Source organism: Astyanax mexicanus, chromosome 23, assembly GCF_023375975.1.
Source record: "Astyanax mexicanus isolate ESR-SI-001 chromosome 23, AstMex3_surface, whole genome shotgun sequence".
NCBI lineage: Eukaryota > Metazoa > Chordata > Actinopteri > Characiformes > Acestrorhamphidae > Astyanax > Astyanax mexicanus.
This window is the reverse complement of record NC_064430.1, coordinates 27,665,288-27,686,752: the sequence shown is the minus strand read 5'-3', so window position 1 is coordinate 27,686,752 and position 21,465 is coordinate 27,665,288. Positions and strand designations below refer to the sequence as shown.

General features: G+C 36.6%; 1 protein-coding gene across 1 annotated transcript in view; it reads right to left on the bottom strand.

The window, feature by feature from the left end:
- itfg1 (integrin alpha FG-GAP repeat containing 1) overlaps positions 1-21,465 on the bottom strand; it is a 215,490-nt gene that overhangs the window by 61,844 nt on the left and 132,181 nt on the right. The window contains exons 11-12 of the mRNA XM_049470889.1: positions 16,018-16,171; positions 11,715-11,823 (exon numbers count right to left, since the gene is read on the bottom strand). Of these exons, the coding sequence (XP_049326846.1) occupies positions 11,715-11,823; positions 16,018-16,171 (263 nt within the window). The remainder of the gene's footprint in view (positions 1-11,714; positions 11,824-16,017; positions 16,172-21,465) is intronic.

The window sequence follows — 21,465 nt, the reverse complement described above, 5'->3', positions numbered from 1 at the left end:
AGACTGGGAGATGAAGGAACACAACGTAGTGAATAAAGAAGGAAAAGACAGGAAGGAATAAAGAAAGAAGAATAGAGAACAAGGTAAAGTAAGATAAGAAAAAGAAAGAAGGAAAGAAAGACAATGAAGGAAATAAATAAATTAAGAAATTAAGAAAAAAGAAAGAAAACAAGAATAAAAAAATCTAAGAAAGAAATACAAAAAAGATAGAAAGACATAAAAGAACATGAAAAAAGAATGAATGAAAGAATGACAAAGGAAAAAAGACAGACAGAAGGAAGAAAATAAAAAAGAGCAAAAAAGAATGAAAGAAACACAAAGAAGGTAAGAAAGAGACAGAAAGAAAGAAATAAAGAAAGAACAAGAAAAAAGAATAAAAGAAAGACAAAGAAGGTAAGAAAGAGACAGAAAGAAAGAAAGAAAGAAAGAAAGAACAAGAAATAAAGGAAAACACAAGAAGGTAAGAATGAGAGACAGACAGACAGACAGAAAGAACAAGAAAAAAGAAAGCAAGAAAGACAAAGAAGGTAAGAAAGAGAAAGAAAGAAAGAAAAAAGAAAGAAAGAAATAACAAAAAAGAATGAAAGAAACACAAAGAAGGCAAGAAAGAGACAGACAGACAGACAGACAGACAGAAATAAATAAAGAAAGAACAAGAAAAAAGAATGAAAAACACAAAGAAGGTAGTAAGACAGACAGACAGAAAGAAAGAACAAGAAAAAAAGAATGAAAGAAAGACAAAGAATGTAAGAGAAAGAAAGAAAGAAAGAATGAAATAAAGACAAAGAAAGAAAGAAAGAAAGAAAGAAAGAAAGAGAGAAAGAAAGAATGAAATAAAGACAAAGAAAGAAAGAAAGAAAGAAAGAAAGAAAGAAAGAAAGAAAGAATGAAATAAAGACAAAGAAAGAAAGAAAGAAAGAAAGAGAGAAAGAAAGAAAGAGAGAAAGAAAAAAAAGAATGAAATAAAGACAAAGAAAGAAAGAAAGAAAGAAAGAAAGAAAGAAAGAAAAAGAGAAAGAAAGAAAGAAATAAAGACAAAGAAAGAAAGAAAAAAGAAAGAACGAGATAAAGAAAGAAAGAAAGAATGAAATAAAGACAAAAAAAGAAAGAAAGAAAGAAAGAAAGAAAGAATGAAATAAAGACAAAGAAAGAAAGAAAGAAAGAAAGAAAGAAGAGGAGCTGTGGGATTGGTTGGATTTAGGGTTTAATCAGGAGCAGAGCTGAGCTCACACTGCTGCAGATCTCAGAGGAACTCAGCAGAAGCAGGAAAACAGAAGCTTCTATACATACTCTACTTTAAATTACTCCCATTGCTGAAACAGATGTGCAAATGCACACACACACACACACACACACACACAGACACACAGACACACAGACACACACACACAGCTGTGAGCTGTAGAGCAGTGGAAGAACCCCACAATGTTCTCTGGATGGATGATGGATGAAGCTCTTTCTAATGCTATTGGATGAGGCGAGTTGGGGAGCTGGGGGTGAGGTGGGGTGATGATCATCATCCAACATCCTTACCTCTTCACTAAGTCTAGCTCTTTCACTAAATGCAATTAATCAAATCCTCACAGCAATTCCCTAAAACCAAGTAGAAATATTCACTGGACAGTAGAGACAGTTACTCCAGCAAAAGCGACATAAACATAAAACAAAATAATCCCGTTTTTAATGCCCTTGTTTCCCTATATTTTTGTCCATCTTGTATACTTGTAAACACTTTCTTTAAACAGGGATACAGGAGTCTGCATCTTTCGAAAAGACAATGATTTTTTTAATGCAAGACAATGCTTCATTACATGTATCCAAGTACTCCTCTGCATGGCTAGCCAGTAAAGCCATTAAAGATAAAATAAAAAAAAGAAATAAAAAAGTGAGATGGGAAAATGTGTGTTTTTCATTAAGCTGTGTAATAATTCTGCACAATAATAGTTGCCTGTGTTAGTTAACTGTGCACATATAGTCATTCTCCTAAGTAAGCCAAAACCTCACTTTTACTTTCTTAAACATTTATGTTTGCGGTTTATAAACATTTTGGATTAACCGAGAACACTGTAGTTGGTGATTAAAAAATAAATCTCAAAAACAAGACTTGCCTAATAATTGTGCACTCAGTGTAAACTTTTAACTCAGAGTACGACCATTGTATGTTGTTAGTTGTTATCCTGTGAGTGAGGACGGATGCTGATTAAATGGATAAATGGATGCCAATTCTGAAATATTCAACAGATATTTAACATGATGGTGACCAGTGGTGTCTGGTTGGAATTGTCCATGTGAACAGTCGAGCTACTTTGTCAGAAATTAGTCACATCCACATTCCCCCAAACACACATCCCACAGCTCAGAGCAGCATTATTTGGCTTTCATTGGATGTGGCAAAAGTCATGGGATGCAGCTGTAGTTTGTCTTTTTTTTTTTTTTTACATGGTTAAAGTTGTCTCAGGCAGGGTTATTATTCTGGAGAGTATTTAAAAGCACCCAGACGGAGTCTCAGACAAACTGGCTTTAGAGAACTGACCACTGTGACAGCGCTGCCAATTGGAAATGACTCAGAGCCAATGATCTCCTCTGAGAGCTAAAAAGCCTCAAAATGATCTTTTTTAAAAAAACATTTCACTGATGTTTTAAAGGCATTTAGAAATGTTTGGAAAGCACTCATAGCTTCAAGTTTTTTCCTTTAAGGAACTAAAGAACCTTCAGTTCCCACCAGCTGCTCTCAGCCCGGTCCATTATTCACAGAACAACGGCCCAATTTCTCAAATTATGTCAACAGAGCCGCCAGCAGCAGCAGCTCAACACATCTTATATTAGCATGTATTAAATTAAAGTATTTAAAACTAAACATTTATTAATTTGGAAAAAAATGAGTCACGGCATCAAGATATAGAGTTCACTACATAAGAAAAAGCCTCAGGCACCAATATAAAAATAATCTGTAAATAATCTGTTTAACTAAGAAGTCAAAACAAATTCAAATAAACTTATAAAACACATAAATAAATATGTGTGTAGAGAGGATTAGCATTACCATGTCCACTGCTCTCTGGTAGGATGTTATATAGAGTTAATTACAGGTAAACACTCTCACTGACCACTGGCTTTATTAACGTTTATTTGGGTTTGGTATTCTAATGTTATATAGAGTTAATTACAGGTAGACACTCTCACTTAGCACTGCCTTTATTAATGTTTATTTGAGTTTAGTATTCTAATGTTTTTTGGAGTTAATTACAATTACTGACCACTGACTTTATTAATGTTTATTTGGGTTTAGTATTCTAATGTTTTTTGGAGTTAATTACAATTACTGACCACTGACTTTATTAATGTTTATTTGGGTTTAGTATTCTAATGTTTTTTGGAGTTAATTACAATTACTGACCACTGACTTTATTAATGTTTATTTGGGTTTTGTATTTTAATGTTATATAGCATTAAACACAGCTAGACACTCTCACTGACCACTGACATTATTATTGTTTGTTTGGGTTTATTTATTATAATGTTATATATAGTTAAATGCAGCTAGACACTCTCACTGATCACTGGCTTTATTAACGTTTATCTGGTTTTATTCATTCTAACGTTATATAGAGTTAACTACAAGTAAAAACTTTCACTGACCACTGAATTTATTAACGTTTATTTGTTTTTTTTTATTCTAATGTTATATAGAGTTAATTACAGGTAGACACTCTCACTGACCACTGATTTTTATTAATGTTTATTTGGGTTTAGTATTCTAATGTTATATGGCGTTAACTACAGGTAGACACTCTCACTGATCACTGACTTAATGTTCATTTGGGTTTATTAATTATAATGTTATATAGAGTTAATTGCAGCTAGACACTCTTACTTAGCACTGACTTTATTAATGTTTAATTGTGTTTAATATTCTAATGTTCTAATGCTTTATTATTGTTTATTTGGATGTATTCATTCTAATGTTATATAAAGTTAATTACAAGTAGACACTCTCATTGACCACTGACTCATTGTTTATTTGGGTTTGGTATTATATTGTTAAATAGAGTTAATTACAGCTAGAGACTCTCACTGATCACTGGCTTTATTAATGTTTAATTGGGTTTGGTTTTCTAATGTTATATAGAGTTAATTACAGGTAGACACTCTCACTGATCACTGTCTTTATGTTTATCTTTTTATTCTAATGTCATATAGAGTTTATTACAGGTAGACACTCTTACTGACCACTGATTTTATTCATGTTTAATTGGATTTTTTATGTTCTAATGTTATATAGAGTTAATTACAGGCAGAGACACTCACTGAGCACTGACTTTATTAATGTTTATTTGGGTTTATTATGTTCTAATGTTATATAGAGTTAATTACAGATAGACACTCTTACTATGAGCTATAAGATACTGTGTGTGACTGTGTGTGCTCAAACACAGACCATACATTAACTGGCCAATAAAGCTAATTTTGATTGGTATTTGATTGGTATTTTAATTGTAATGGTTGGAACGAGGCTCCTCACAGCCAGTTAGAGTGGACTGACTGGTGTTGGGCTCGGTGATGGAGGGACTGATTGTGATGGACAGATTGCTGAGCGCAGGGAGGAAGCGGAGTGATGGAACAAAGCGTGCAGATGTTCCATCAGACTGAGGCTCATCTGCATTCTAAAGACCCACACAAAACGCAATCAGCTCCTTCCATCCCCCATAGCGCTTATAGGCAGGACGTGCAGTACCAGATAACACACACACACACACACACACACACTTATATAGAAGCTTATATATGGGGACTACAGGGACTTCACTACTGCAACATCAAGAAACAAAACCATGTATCCAGGGCACGTTCTGAAGTTTCTTTATAAGGAACAAAAAATTAGGACACCCCATGAAACCTTTCACAACACACACTCATAGACAAAGCTGTCATCTGAAACTTATATATGAAACTTGTATATTAAATAGATGTATTACACACACAGTGATCTACTTTAAGCGTTTATTTCTTTTATTGTTGATGATTATGAAGCTTACAGCCAATGAAAATCCCAAAAATTAGTGTCTCAGAAAATTAGAATATTATATAAGACCAATTGGTACTTTTGGCAGCATGGGGTGTTTGCCAATTCCTGCTGGAAAATGAAATCTACATCTCCATAAAAGTTTTTTCAGCAGAGGGAAGCATGAAGTGCTGTAAGATTTTGTAGGAAAACGGTAAATGTAGCCTCTGGGAGTATTGGATGGAGCGCCATCTTTCTAGAGAACAGAGCAGTTCCATTGCTTTGCGCTCAATACTGGGGGGTTTATACACCCTTAGCCTACGCTTGGAATAAGGTATGGGACCAACAGGTTCATGCTTGTTTGATTATACGCTCCAGAAAGAAGAGACAAGACAAGACTAGACAAGACAAGTTGTGTACATGTCTGTATTGCACATCTGTGTCAGCAATGGATGCAACTTAAAGAAGACAAATTTGGACATGTGCTGTAAACATATCCTTCATCTGTAGCGCTTCCTGGCCCATGGCTCCCTCACGCCCAGCGGAGTGGTCATCATTTCCTGTGCCCTCCGCTCGGGATCGATCTGTCCTTTATTAACTGCTCTAATTGAACCGTCGGTTTGAGTTAGCCCGGGCATAAACGAGACAGTTATTAGGGGCGGTTTTTATGGGCCAGTAACGAGAGCTAGCGGTGCAGTAAAATCAAAAGGCGGTTCCAGTGGCTCATTCTAATGCTACTGCTTTGACTGCTAATGCGCTAATCGCTAGTGCACTGACCGTTGCCCTGCTGCACGGCTGCAGATTAGCCGGAGTCTACGGGAAGGCAAAGCTGTGATTAGTTCCTTCCTGCAGGTCGACTGTGGAGCGCACAGCCTTGCAAACATTTCAGTACTGTGTATACAACACAGCACAATCAGTATAAATCAATCAGTCCACAGTATTATCATATCTAATGATGAGAGTGGTGCAGTTCAGTTCAAAGGTTTGAAGCGCTTTCACAGCTTTCATTGTGCTTTATTGGCACTAGCACAGCTTTCCCAACATTTTCCTTTCTCTAGCAAATTTTTCCCAGTGTTTCTTTCCTCAAGCACAGCTTTTTCTGCATTTTACTGGCTTTAACACAGCTTTCACATGGTCTTGTTTATTGCTGTCTTTCTTTTAGCACAGCTCTTTTGTCTTCTTTAATCGAACACAGCTTTCTCATTGTGTTCTTTGCTCTAACAAAACTTTATCAGTGAGTTTTTTTGTTGTTGTTTTATCAGCGGGTTCCTTGGCCTAACACAGCTTTTCCATTGTTTTATTTCCTTTAAAACAGTTTTCTTTCATTTTCAGTTTTATTTTATCTAACACAGGTTTTTACTCAGTGTTCTATTTCTTTTAACAGAGTTTTTTTAGTTGTTGTTTTCCTATAACAACGTTTTCTACTGTTTTCTTTACTCTAGCACAGCTTTACCATTGTTCCATTGCCACTAACATACCTTTTTATATTCTTTCTCTCTTCTAGCACAGGTTTTCGAATCCAATTTTTTTGTTCTAATGTAGCTTTCCTACAATTTCATTGCTCTAACATAGTCTTCAAAGTGTTATTCCTGCTCTAACACAGCACTCATGTTTTTTTACCCAACACAGCTTTCTCACTGATTTTTATTTCCATAGCACAGCTTTCTCAATCTTTTATTTATCTTTTATTTTCTAACACAGCCTGTCCTCTGTTTCCCTTCCTGATTTGAACTCAAATTGTTTTCCTATAACACAGTTTTCACTGTGTTTTACTGACTCTAACACAGCTTTTTCTTTAATCCTTTTTTCCATAACACAGCTTTCTCATTCATCTCTTTCCTACAACACAGCTTTCACATAGTTCTTTTCTTTTACTAAGCTTCCTCTCTGTTTTATTGATGTGCTGTCCTTTGTTTAACCCACATTTCTCAGTGTTTTATTCCCGCTAGCACAGCTTTCCCACTGCTTCCCCAATGTTTTCCTTAATATAACACAGCTTTAACAATGTTTTCTTTCCTCTGACACAGCACTCTAAGCGATCTGCTTCCTTTGTAACAGTTTTCTCAGTGATTTCCATCCTCTAACAGATATTTCTTAATGTTTTTCTTTAATCTAACACCTTTCCCAATGTTTTTGTTCCTCTGACACAGTTTCTCAGTGTTCTCTTTCCTCTAACACAGCTTTCTTATTGATTTTCTTTCTCTGAAACAGCTTCACACTGTTTTCTGTACTCTACAGATTTAACTCTTTTTATTATTTAATCCATTTCTAATGTTATAACCCCAACACAGTTTTTTCCTCCAACACATATTCATAATATTTGCTTTACTCAAACACAGGTTTGAGAATGTTATCTCTCTCAGAACACAGCCTTTCTGTGCTTTTCTGGTATTTCTCTCCACACTTAACACAGCTTTATTTGTGTTTTCTTTTCTTCACCAGTTTTTACAATGCTCTATTCCTCTACCTTTCCCAATGTTTTTGTTCCTCTGACACAGTTTCTCAGTGTTCTCTTTCCTCTAACACAGCTTTCTTATTGATTTTCTTTCTCTAAAACAGCTTCCCACTGTTTTCTGTACTCTTTCTTAACTCTTTTTATTATTTAACCCATTTCTAATGTTATATAATGTTATATTTTTTCCTCCAACGCATATTTATAATATTTGCTTTACTCAAACACAGGTTTGAGAATGTTATCTCTCTCAGAACACAGCTTTTCTGTGTTTTCCTAGTATTTTTCTCCACACTAACACAGCTTTATTTGTGTTTTTCTTCTTTACCACAGCTTTTCCAATGCTCTTATTCATTTATTGTCAATATCCTTTAATCTAGCACAACTTTCTCTGTGTTTTCTTTGCTCAAACACATTTTTTATGAAAAAAGTCGGTTCTATTTCCGTCAATTTTTCACACTGGCTGAGTGAGGAGCGTGTGTGTGTGTTGCGTGTGTTCTGTGTGAAGTGATAAATGTGCGTGGTTGTGTGTGAGAACATGATATCGAACACACATGGTGACAGATCAAACCATCCGACGCCAACACGGATTTAACAGCTTTTTCTCATGTGCTGCCCGACTTTGATCAGGGCTTTAATATTCGGCTCATGTTCAGCTAATCTTGCTTAATAAACTTCTCTTTTAACTATTTAATCACTTTAATTTAAACATGCTGACGGCATCAATAATACACACTGGATTCATGTGACCAAAGTGATGCACTTGAGATTTTGCGTTTGAGTACTTTGTGTCTTTTACATTCATAAAATTAACATAAATATGAATAATGCATTTTTTGCACTATTAGGCGCACTTAAAATACTTAAATTTTCACTGCGCCTTATAATCCCACGTGCCTTATGTATGAATAAAGTCACTGAAGTACAGAGTTATACAGGAGTTACAGTTTAGTTCTCCAGTACCGAGACTGAAGCAGTATTAGCATTAGCCGCTAACATGCTAAGCACTAGCCCTTTTCGACCTTTAGAGGTAGGCATCATCAGAGTGTAGCCTGTTGTTAATCCTGGCTAGCACTGCTGGAGCAGCATTAGCATTAGCTGCTAACCACGCTAAATGCTAGCTAGCTCTTTTGTCATTCATAAAGAAGTATATTGGATTGTAGTCTGAGGCATGTTTACCATTTAAAACAAGCTATGTGGGATGAACCGCTAGCTAATATTGCCCTGGCTTACCAAAACACTCAGGGTTCCTAAGTGTATCGCTGTCAGCGCTAAGCACTGCTAGCACTAGCGGTTAGCTGCTAATGCTAATGCTGCTACACCCAGCCTTAGTGGAAATCTGGAAATCTAAGCTTTTACTGTTAATAAACAGAAGCGCTTTACTCACCTAAATAAACAGTTTTCAGGAGATGAATCTGTGTAGATTAAAATACAGCACTTGATTGACTTAAAAATCTATATTTTTAAAGAATTACAGTTTTATTCTCTTAGATTAGCTTTACTTAGCTTTACTTAACTTAATCTACCCACCACCACGCAGCGGTGAGACCTGCTGTATTAGAAGGAAAACATGGTGACACCCCTGTTCCTTACTAGTGTTGCATAATGCACCTTATAATTCGGTCTTATGTATGAAACTAGACCAGAAAATAGACGTTCATTCATAGTGCCTCTTATAATCCGGTACGCATTATATTATAAAAAATGGTAATAATCTCAAAAATGTCAAACCTATTATCTTTTAAATCTATTTAATTTACTATTTTCAGTGAAGGATTCCACTTACTGAAAAACTGCTGACTGTGAGGTTAGAGGTTTACACCATCACCAACAGTTTCTAAATTACAATTCTCTGATTTTGCTATTTATAGGTTTATGTTTGAGTAAAATAAACATTGTTGTTTTATTCTATAAACTACAGACAACATTTCTCCCAAATTCCAAATAAAAATATTGTCATTTAGAGCATGTATTTGCAGAAAATGAGAAATGGCTGAAATAACAAAAAATGCAGAGTTTTCAGGCCTCAAATAATGCAAAGAAAACATGTTCATTAATATTCATAAAGTTTTAAGAGTTCAGAAATCAATATTTGGCAAAATAATCCTGGTTTTTAATCACAGTTTTCGTGCATCTTGGCATCATGTTCTCCTCCACCAGTCTTACACACTGCTTTTGGATAACTTTATGCTGCTTTACTCCTGGTGCAAAAAATTCAAGCAGTTCAGTTTGGTTTGATGGCTTGTGATCATCCATCTTCCTCTTGATTATATTCCAGAGGTTTTTCATTTGGTAAAATCAAAGAAACTCATCATTTTTAAGTGGTCTTTTTTTCCAGGGCTGTATATAATTTGTGTCATGTGTGTGTGTGTGTGTGTGTGTGTGTGTGTTTGTGTGAGTGTGTGTTTGGTGTAAAGTGTATAAAGTCACTTTCTGACTTTAACCCTGCTCTTACACACCAACAGGTGGTCCCTCTCTCTCTCTCTGTCTATAATACACATATATACACTCTCTGTTTGACATGGTGTGTGAGGCCGCGTGGCGGGTGGGCTCGAGGGGGTGGGGGTTGTGGTGGGACAATGGCAGCCTGGGAGCAGTTTGCAATTCACAGCAAATTACCCAGAGTGATTTTCTCTGCTTTCCACCCACTCCACAGTAACAGAGAGAAGAACAGCAGCAGCTACTCCACCCGTAACACTCATTATACTGCCCTGTGTGCGTGTATGTGTCTGTGTGTGTGTGTGTGTGTGTTTACGAGTGTGTGTGTGTATCTGGAGGGGAAAAATGACAAAAGTAAGACAATGACATGGAAATATAACACAGGAATATAGGCAAGAAAGAGAGAGAGAGAGAGAGAGAGAGAGAGAGAGAGAGACATTTCAGAACTACAGACACAGACTGTTCTTATTCTTTTCAGAAGAAAGTGTGTGTGTGTGTGTGTGTGTGTGTGTGATGAAAGCACAGCAGGCAGGATTAAATGGCATTAAAGTCGTTTTTAGTGGGACACATTTCAGTCTGCAAATGTAAGCTTTCCAAATGTCACCTGGAGCACACACACACACACACACACACACACACACACACAGAGCAGAGTGTAGAGAAGCCCTGCAGTCACACACTCACATCTATGGTGTGTATTGCCCTCTAACATACATAAACATCAAACAGAGATGGACAAATATGAGCTGTGTGTGTGTGTCTGTGTGTGTTTGTGTGTGTGTGTGTGTGTGTGTGGTAAAGGTGAACTGAGTTTATTTGGTGAGGCAGGTTTGCGTCGTTTGTAGTATAACTGCCTGTGACACACAGACAGAAATATTTATTTTAATTAATGATTAATAAACTGGGTAAAAACTTAATATAAAAAAGATAATTAGTTTAAAAAAGTGTTGGATGGGTGGATGGGTGAGGGTATGGATTGGGTAGATGGATGGGTGAATGGGTGGGTGGATGTATTGATCGATGGCTTGATGGATTAATTAATAAATGGATTGATGGGTGGATGGATTGGGTGGATGGATGGGTGAATGGATGGACATGTAGATGGGTGGTTGGGCAAGTCAATAGGCAGATGGATGTATTGATGGATGGCCGGGTGGATGGATGGATTGATGGATGGACTGATAGGTGGATGGATTGGGTGGATGGGCGTGTGGATGAATTGAAGGATGGGCGGACAGGTGGATGGATTGAAGGATGGACGGGCGGGTGAATGGATTGGGTGAATGGATTGGGTGAATGGATTGGGTGGATGGATTGGGTGGATGGATTGGGTGGATGGATTGGGTGGATGGGCAAATTGGTGAGTAAATGAATGAGTGGACGGGCAGGCAGATGGGTGGATGGATTTTCGGATCCATGGGTGGATAAATGGGCGGATGGGTTGGTGGAAGGATGGATGGATGGATAGAAGGTTGGATGGAAAGATCATTTATTGAGAAAATTAAGCAAATCTGAAAATTGGTAACCTTTATAGTAAAGTATAGATTAATCTAGTATATTGTATTTATTTACTATATATTTACTATAGTATAGCATACTAATGTAATTTATATAAGTTAGCATGTATGTGAAAGTCTCTTAGTAAGTTATAAGAGAATAGTGTGACATTTTAGGAAATAATTAAAGTATCCTTTAAACTATATTGTCCAACTACATTATAATATCATAATATAGCACAGACTGTTACTACAGGATTATAATGCAGTCTTTCAAAAACACGGAAATGAATCACCAAGAGTGTAAAAGGGTATAAAAACTCACCAATCACTTTAACGAAGTATGCGTCCGCCTCAAAGTTGTTCTTCAGGGCGTGGATGGTCAGCTCCTTCTTGTCCGCAGACTGACTCAGAACAATCATATCCAATATCCCCTACACACACACACAACACAAAACTCAGTATCCCACAATGCACCAGGCTCAGTATCATGTACTGCTGCCTTTCCCTGTTATTACAGGTATTGTAAATATAGGCTAATATCTAAATGCGAATAATCTAAATATAGTTACGATTATTCAAATTAACAACTGTTTAAAATCAGAACAAATCAAGAACGTGGGGCTAAACACACATTTACTGAATTGACAGTGACACACACGCACACACGCGCACACGCGCACACACGCACACGCACACACGCACACACGCACACACGCACACACCAGCCAAAGTGAAAACAAGGTCATAGATGTTCTCAAGCCCTCTGAGATAGTGGATGATTGGGGTCCTGACACACACACAAACACACACACACATTTTTGGGGCAAAAAAATTTAGAAAATAGCTGCTCTAGCATCCTGCGCTAATCATGTCTTCCAGTGATGCACTCAGCATGATTTCTCTCTCTCACACACACACACACACTATAAACATGCCAACCCTGTAGCTAAAGGCAATCTGAGATAAAGACAGACAGACACTGAGAAAATGAAAGCAAGAGAGAGAGAGAGAGAGAGAGAGAGAGAGAGAAAGAGATAAGAAGAGAGAGAGAGAGAGAGAGAGAGAGAGAGAGAGAGATGTAGTCTGTCATCACTCACTAGAGTCAGTGTCACCAGCCAAGGACAATTAAGACAGATAAAAGATATGAGCAACACACATATAAGAACACACACATACACACACACCCACAAATGTGTTTCCCATTGGAGCACTACTGGTACTTTAGCTCATTAAGCTACAGTGGAAGGTGCAACATAAATACAGTAAATAGTAATCATTTAACAAGGCAAAGGATCATTTAATCAGACAAAAAATCATTCAGCCAGACAAAGAATCATTAACTATGGAATTTGATTATTTAACCAAACAAACCAGACAAAGAATCACATAACCAGTCAAAGAATCATTAAACCAGACAAAGATTCACTTAACCAGACAAATAATCATTAAACCAGACAAAGAATCACTTAAACCAGACAAAGAATCATTAAACCAGACAAAGAATCATTAAACCAGACAAAGAATCACTTAAACCAGACAAAGAATTGTTAAATCAGACAAAGAATCATTAAACCAGAGAAAGAATTCCTTAACCAGACAAAGAATCTTTAAACCAGACAAAGAATCACTTAACCAGACAAAGAATCATTGTTAAAGAATTGTTAAATCAAACAAAGAATCATTAACTATGGGATTTATTAATTTAACCAGACAAATAATTCCTTAACCAGACAAAAAGAATCACTAAACCAGACAAAGAATCACTTAACCAGACAAAGAATCATTAAACCAGACAAAGATTCACTTAACCAGACAAAGAATCATTAAACCAGACAAATAATCATTTAAACCAGACAAAGAATCATTAAACCAGACAAAGAATCATTAAACCAGACAAAGAATCATTAAACCAGAGAAAGAATCCCTTAAACCAGACAAATAATCATTAAACCAGACAAAGAATCGCTAAACCAGACAATGAATCATTAAACCAGACAATGAATCATTAAACCAGACAAAGAATCACTTAAACCAGACAAAGAATCCCTTAACCAGACAAAGAATCTTTAAACCAGACAAAGAATCACTTAACCAGACAAAGAATCATTGTTAAAGAATTGTTAGATCAAACAAAGAATCATTAACTATGGAATTTATTAATTTAACCAGACAAATAATTCCTTAACCAGACAAAAAAAATCACTAAACCAGACAAAGAATCACTTAACCAGACAAAGAATCATTAAACCAGACAAATAATCACTAAACAAGACAAAGATTCACTTAACCAGACAAAGAATCATTAAACCAGACAAAGAATCATTAAACCAGACAAAGAATCATTTAACCAGACAAAGAATCATTAAACCAGACAAAGAATCATTAAACCAGACAAATAATCACTAAACCAGACAAAGATTCACTTAACCAGACAAAGAATCATTAAACCAGACAAAGAATCATTGTTAAAGAATTGTTAGATCAAACAAAGAATCATTAACTATGGAATTTATTAATTTAACCAGACAAATAATTCCTTAACCAGACAAAAAAAAATCACTAAACCAGACAAAGAATCACTTAACCAGACAAAGAATCATTAAACCAGACAAATAATCACTAAACCAGACAAAGATTCACTTAACCAGACAAAGAATCATTAAACCAGACAAAGAATCATTAAACCAGACAAAGAATCACTTAACCAGACAAAGAATCATTAAACCAGACAAAGATTCACTTAACCAGACAAAGAATCATTAAACCAGACAAATAGTCACTAAACCAGACAAAGATTCACTTAACCAGACAAAGAATCATTGAACCAGACAAAGAATCATTAAACCAGACAATGAATCATTAAACCAGACAAAGAATCACTTAAACCAGACAAAGAATCATTTTACCAGACAAAGAATCACTTAAACCAGACAAATAATCATTAAACCAGACAAAGAATCATTAAACCAGACAAAGAATCACTTAAACCAGACAAGGAATCATTTTACCAGACAAAGAATCACTTAAACCAGACAAAGAATCACTTAACCAGACAAAGAATCACTTAAACCAGACAAAGAATCATTTTACCAGACAAAGAATCATTAAACCAGACAAAGAATCACTAAACAGACAAAGAATCACTTAAACCAGACAAATAATCATTTTACCAGACAAAGAATCACTTAAACCAGACAAAGAATCCCTTAACCAGACAAAGATTCACCTAACCAGACAAAGAATAATTTAACCAGACAAAGAATCACTTAACCAGACAAATAATCATTTAACCAGACAAATAATCATTTAACTAGACAAAGAATTGTTAAATCAGGCAAATAATTAACTATGGAGTTTAACCAGACAATGAATTCCTATACCAGTCAATGAATCATTTAACCAGACAAAGAATCACCTAACCAGACAAAGAATCATTTAACCAGACAAAGAATCATTTAACCAGACAAAGAATCACTAAACCAGACAAATAATCATTTTATCAGACAAAGAATCACTTAAACCAGACAAAGAATCCCTTAACCAGACAAAGATTCACTTTACCAGACAAAGAATAACTTAACCAGACAAATAATCATTTAGCTAGACAAAGAATTGTTAAATCAGGCAAATAATTAACTATGGAGTTTAACCAGACAATGAATTCCTATACCATACAAAGAATCACTAAACCAGACAAATAATCATTTAACTAGACAAATAATTGTTAAACCAGACAAAGAATCATTAAACCAGACAAAGACTCACATAACCAGACAAAGAATCATTTAACCAGACAAAAAATAATTTAACCAGACAAAAAAATAATTTAACCAGACAAAAAAATAATTTAACCAGGCAAAGAATCACTCCACCAGTCAAAGAATCATTTAACCAGACAAAGAATAATTTAACCAGACAAAGAATCACCTAACCAGACAAAGAATCATCCATCATGGAAGTGAATCATTCAATTGGACAAGAAAACAACTACCAAGGTTTATGGTTTTATTATTTTGAAGAGAAGCACGATTTTTACTAAAGAACTCGAAGAACCGTTTAACCAAGTCTCCATCTTGCCACTGTACTTAATAGAATACCTTTACAAAAGAACTCTTAATTTTTTTTTACATTAATTAATTTAATGATTATTAATAAATTGTTGATTATTTTATTTTTTATCCTGTATGTAAACTGCAGTCCTGTGTCTAAATATAATAGTGTAAGGAAATATGTTTTCATTATGTATGAATGAATAAAGTGGATTACTATGAGGAGCGGATATAAACTTATATTATAAACTGATTATATTATTATATTCTAAACTACTTTAAAGCGAGTATCGCCACTGTTAGACATGAGGACGGATCTGGGCTCTCCCAAAGGCTTTAGTGCGGTCATACGGCATCAGGGGTCAGTATGAGTGAGGAGGAGGAGGAGGAGGAGGAGGAGGACAGGGCACTGCGGTTACAGTAATGAGGGAAGTACAGAGCACGGGTCACTAACGAGCGAGAGACAATTACAGACTGAGCAAATCAGATAATGGCCGAGAGACAGTACTGCAGGACACAGAGAGAGAGAGAGAGAGAGAGAGAGAGAGAGAGAGAGAGAGAGAGAGATGAACTCACGTCCTCATAGATGTCGAAGAAGGTTGCCACGGCAGCAGAGTGGATGGCGCTGAGGTCACTCTGCTCCCAGTGGACACGAAACATTCGGCCCAATTCTCTGCAGCTCGCGTTCGTACAGGGAACGTTCTCCAACAGGAACGCCTGCTGCTGATCTCTGAGTGAGAGAGAGAGAGAGAGAGAGAGAGAGAGACAGTGAGTAGAGAGTCATCAAATCAAGCATAGTGTGTAAGACTGGTGTAGGAGAACATGATGCCGAGACGGAGCAAGAAAGTAAATATAGTGAGAAGATTCACACAATGTTTTCAATGGGACATGCAGCGAAGATGTGAGCAGTCAACGCTGCACATCACTGTATGTGTAAACAGCATGGAGCGGCAGAGACGATGGATGGATGGATGGATGGATGGATGGATGGATGGATGGATGGATGGATGGATGGATGGATGGATGGATGGATGGATGGATGGATGGATGGATGGATGGATGGATGGATGGATGGATGGATGGATGCTTTATTTATCCCGAAGGAAATTTAGGGTATGTGGGAAAGATGTGGGAAAGGGGTAGCATACATTCTATCTCTCCCTCTCTCTCTCTCTCTCTCTGAGGCTTTGCCCCCCCCTGCACCCCCCACATCTGACAGACAGAGCATGAACCTTTTTGCCTGTTCTGTCACTCTTTCCCCTCTCTCTATCCCTCTCTCTATCCCTCTTTCACTCTGATGGGATGTGATACGTGACGCAGGGTATCAACACAGACCACCAGCCGTGTAGAATACACTCCATAGGGACCTGGAGCACACAGTGCATGTGTGTGTGTGTGTGTTTGTGTAAGAAAGTGTTTACATGGGCTACAGTGCGGTTTTATGCTTGTAGGCGGTTTATTGATTGGTGAGCAGTCTATAGTGTGTGTGTGTGTGTGTGTGTGTGTGTGTTTGTTTAAAGAAAACAAATCCCCTTTGTACATAAAAGACAGATAGACCTTGTGCTTCCACTCAATGGCCACTTTATTGGAAACACCTACAAAATAACCTTGTGCTTCCACTCTCTGGCCACTTTATTAGAAACACCTACATAACTTTGTGCCTCTACTCACTAACTGGCCACTTTATTAGAAATACCTACAGAACCTTGTGCTTCCACTTACTGGCCACTTTATTAGAAACACTTACAGAACATTGTGCTTCCACTCACTCACTGGCCACTTTATTAGAAACACTTACAGAACATTGTGCTTCCTCTTACTCACTCACACATTTATTGGAAACACCTACAAAACATCCTTGTGTTTTCACTCACTGGCCACTTTATAGAAACATTTACAGAACTCACTGTGGCCACTTTATTGGAAACACCCACATAACTTTGTGCTTCCATTTACTGGCCACTTTATTAGAAACACCTACAGATAAACCTTGTGCTTTCACTCACTAACTGGCCACTTTATTGTAAACACTTACAGAACCTTGTGCTTCCACTCACTAACTGGCCACTTTATTAGAAACACCTACAAAAGAACCTTGTGCTTTCACTCACTAACTGGCCACTTTATTGGAAACACCTACAAAAGAACCTTGTGCTTTCACTCGATGGCCACTTTATTAGAAACACCTACAGATAAACCTTGTGCTTCCACTCTTTGGCCACTTTATTAGGATTATTATAATGACTAGGTGTCCCAGTATGTTTATCTATTTTATTTAAGTGCAGTTATTGTACATTCTAGCTCTGTTTAAACCATTTAAACAACTTATTTAAATAATAAGTGGAATTTAGATGATATTACTTTGATTGAAGTGATAAAACTGAAAGGATTGATGTTTAATATCTGAAATGAATCTGTTGGTGAGAGAGTAGTGTATAAACGACTCGGCGGGGCTGCAGGATTACAGCATTACAGCCGTTGTTTCTGCTAATTCAGTCGCGCTGAACCTCAAAATGATGCCTCCTTATTTTCTATCACATGCAGTTTTCTCACAGCGGTGGAAATTTTTCAAACGAATTCCTTCAATTTTTTTATGCGGAAGTTATTATTATCTAAGCAGGCGTGAAAATCCCAGAATAAACGCCGTGCGAGTTTTGTTATTCACACTGTGCTAAATAGTACGATCCAGTCTGAACTGGTGGGATAATAGTAAAGCAGGAACGGCGCGCGTCTCAGAGAGGAAGCCGCAAAGCTGAGCTGAAATATTCCCTCAACTAAATATTCATGAGGATGAGCGAAATTTCCTGAAACACCGCTGTAATGCTACCCTGGATTTCTCTTCTGTACACGTGTTAACCATCCTGCAGCCTGAAAGTCTGGAGGATGAGAAGACTGAAGAAAATGGATATGCCAAAAGTCATGGGACAGGAACTAGCATCCCATAACTTTTGAAATGTGTGTGGGGTCTCCTGCACTGAATATGGATGTAATGACTGCCATTGTTTTACTTATGAGTTCAAAAGAACAGTTCTGCACTAGTTAGTCTTTACCTTTCTAGTGTTAGGGGTTTTACCAGTGATGGGAGTGTCCTAAAAAAGTGCGTGGGGTAATTGGCCTTATAAATTGTGGCAAAATGAGGGTACAGTTAGAAATTAATTAATATATCCTAGTAGGGGTGGGTGATATGGCCCTAAAATAATATCTTTTTTTTTTTTTTGCTCTATGGTACAGTAGTTTTTAGGTTTAGAGTGATGTTCCTATAATGATGCTTCTGCGATGTAGCACTTTGAGATTTGTTTTAAAATGTAAAGTGCGTTACAAATAAAATGTATTATTATTATTATTATTATTAATATTATTATTATTATTTTTCAAAAATACACTACTGCAACAAAATGAAAATAACATTTTATTACTGCTTACAATATGATACGGCACACCCCTAACCCCTAACTGAGACATTAAAAAAATACAAGAATTTGCACTCCAAATATCTTAATATATCCAGGATTAAAGTTTAATAAATGATACTGGACAGATATAATCTGTCTCTAGTAGATATATAATGGGAAATGAGAACAGTGTGAATATTTCTTTTGATAAAAAACGCAAAAAAATAGCACCCTGATGTGATAATTAGGGGTGGGTGATATAACACGATATTTCAGGGTATAATATCAATATTTATATTCAAAAACGTTGCCGATATTATTGTGTACGATACGATATGGCAAACCCCTATATACTATTAAATCTCATAAAATTAGAATATCATTGAAAAATTACTTCATTTCAGTAATTTAGTTAAAAAAAACATGTAACTCATATACTGTGTTATATAGATGTATCACACACAGAGTGATCTATTTTAAGCGTTTATTTCTCGTATTGATGATGATTATGGCTTACAGCCAATAAAACACCTCCCAAAAAATTCAGTGTTTCAGAAAATTTAATTATAATATAAGACTAATTTTTATGTTTGGCAGTGTGGGCAGTGTGCCAAGTCCTGCTGGAAAATGAAATCTGCATCTCCATAAAAGTTGTCAGCAGCAGAGGGAAGCATGAAGTGCTGTAAGATTTTGTGGGAAAACAAAACTGCACTGACTTTAGACTTGATAATAAAACACAGTGGATCAACACCAGCAGATGACATGTCTCTCCAAGTCTGGAGGAAGAGTGGAGAGACACACAGTCCAAATATTCACAAAAACAAGAGGGGTGTACTCACATTTGAGAGCTGTAGACCTGCCCGTGTGTGTGTGTGTGTGTGTTATAAATTGTGTGTTATACAATGTAGGTTAGACAACAGCTATTAGTTGTAATAAAATCTGAATGATATAAATGTGTGATAAATGTGTAATCAGTGGTGGTCAGTGAGCGGCTGTGAGCAGAAATCTCCCAGCAACACTTTCCAACAACACAATCTGTCTCACCCCACAGCTGCTGCACCACACTCTGCACCAGCTGACAATTCATCACAACACATAACACAATACATTCCACATCTGTTCATTTAAAAATGGGGGTATCTCACTATAAAATTGCACGAAGAAGAAATAGTCCTCATCAGCATATTTGAATTTAAATCTATCTGTATGTGTTGTATATCCGTATACTAACACTACAGTATTTGTTTATGTTCTGTATCTGTTTCCCATATGTGATTTATTTCTGCTTATTATAATATAGTACTCATCTGTATATATTTGATATGTATATATTTTATATAGTCTTCTACCGGTACATTACAGTTAATTTAGACTTCTTGTGAAGAGGTAGAGTTGGTATTCAGTGAATAGCCCTATTTGAGCAATGTTTTAATCCATATTATGGCAAAAACTACTTAACTAAGCAAAGATGAAAAAATGACTTTAACGAAGAACTTTAAGTCAGCCAATACGACCATCAAACCCGATATGATGGACGGACTTTGATTTTAGATATTTACACTCAACATAAAATATATAATTAGAAATGTATATATATTTAATATATATTTAATATATTGTGAGGTGTGGGATACCGCAAGCCCATCTGAGGTAGCCGACAACAGCCAAGACTCCCAAAACAATCCTGCTGAGATGAGCAGAGATTGTGAGCATGCAGCAGGGGGGTGGGGCCACACTGATCACCCACGCCTGGCCAGCACTAATGACAGGGCTGAGTGAGGAGCATGGAGAGGGGAAGACAGAGTATAAAAGAGGAGCAAACAGTCAGAGGAGAGAGGGGAGTGAGACTGGGAATCCATGCCCGTTTTGTCCACTAACGCTGTCTTCTTTTTCTCCTGGTAACTTTTGGTGCACGTGGGCTACTCTCTCCCTCTGCACGCCCTCTCTATCTCTCTCTCTCTCCCTCTCTCTCTAATACAGATTCCTGAAGAGACTCCCAGAGAGAGAGAGACACATAGGAGGACGGCGCCTCCTCACCAAAGCCTTAAACCAAGTCTGCTCCTGTCCTGGAATCCCACACAGGAGTGTGGAGGCTTCCATTTTTGTTTGTTTGACTGCTCTGAGTTGGGGATAGTATTTTGGTTGGGTTTTTTCACTATACTGACCATCACATGCACCCAACACAGCACATACACCCCCTCTATCCTTTACTGATTGCATAAATGTTTTAGTGGCTCTATTTTTCCCCAAGCAGGCTGAATAGACCAATAAACAACCCTTCAGGGTCCTTTCTTTTTGGCTAAACTGGTCTCCCTGTCTTTGTGTACACACACTGGTGGTGCCCAGACCGTCACAATATATATATAATTACAAAAGCTGATATGTTAATAATAATATATGGTAACACGTTCTATGAATGTTATATCTATTAGAGGCTATAAACATACTTATACCATATTATAATGCATTTATAAGGCATTATAAACATGGCTATACATTAAAAAAAAGAAATTTAGACATGGTTCTTATGCATTATGGATTGTGATCATACATCATGCATCATCAGTATTTACAGGATGTTATATGTCAATACCAAGAACTTCAACAAAGAATACTATAATGACGTTTTACA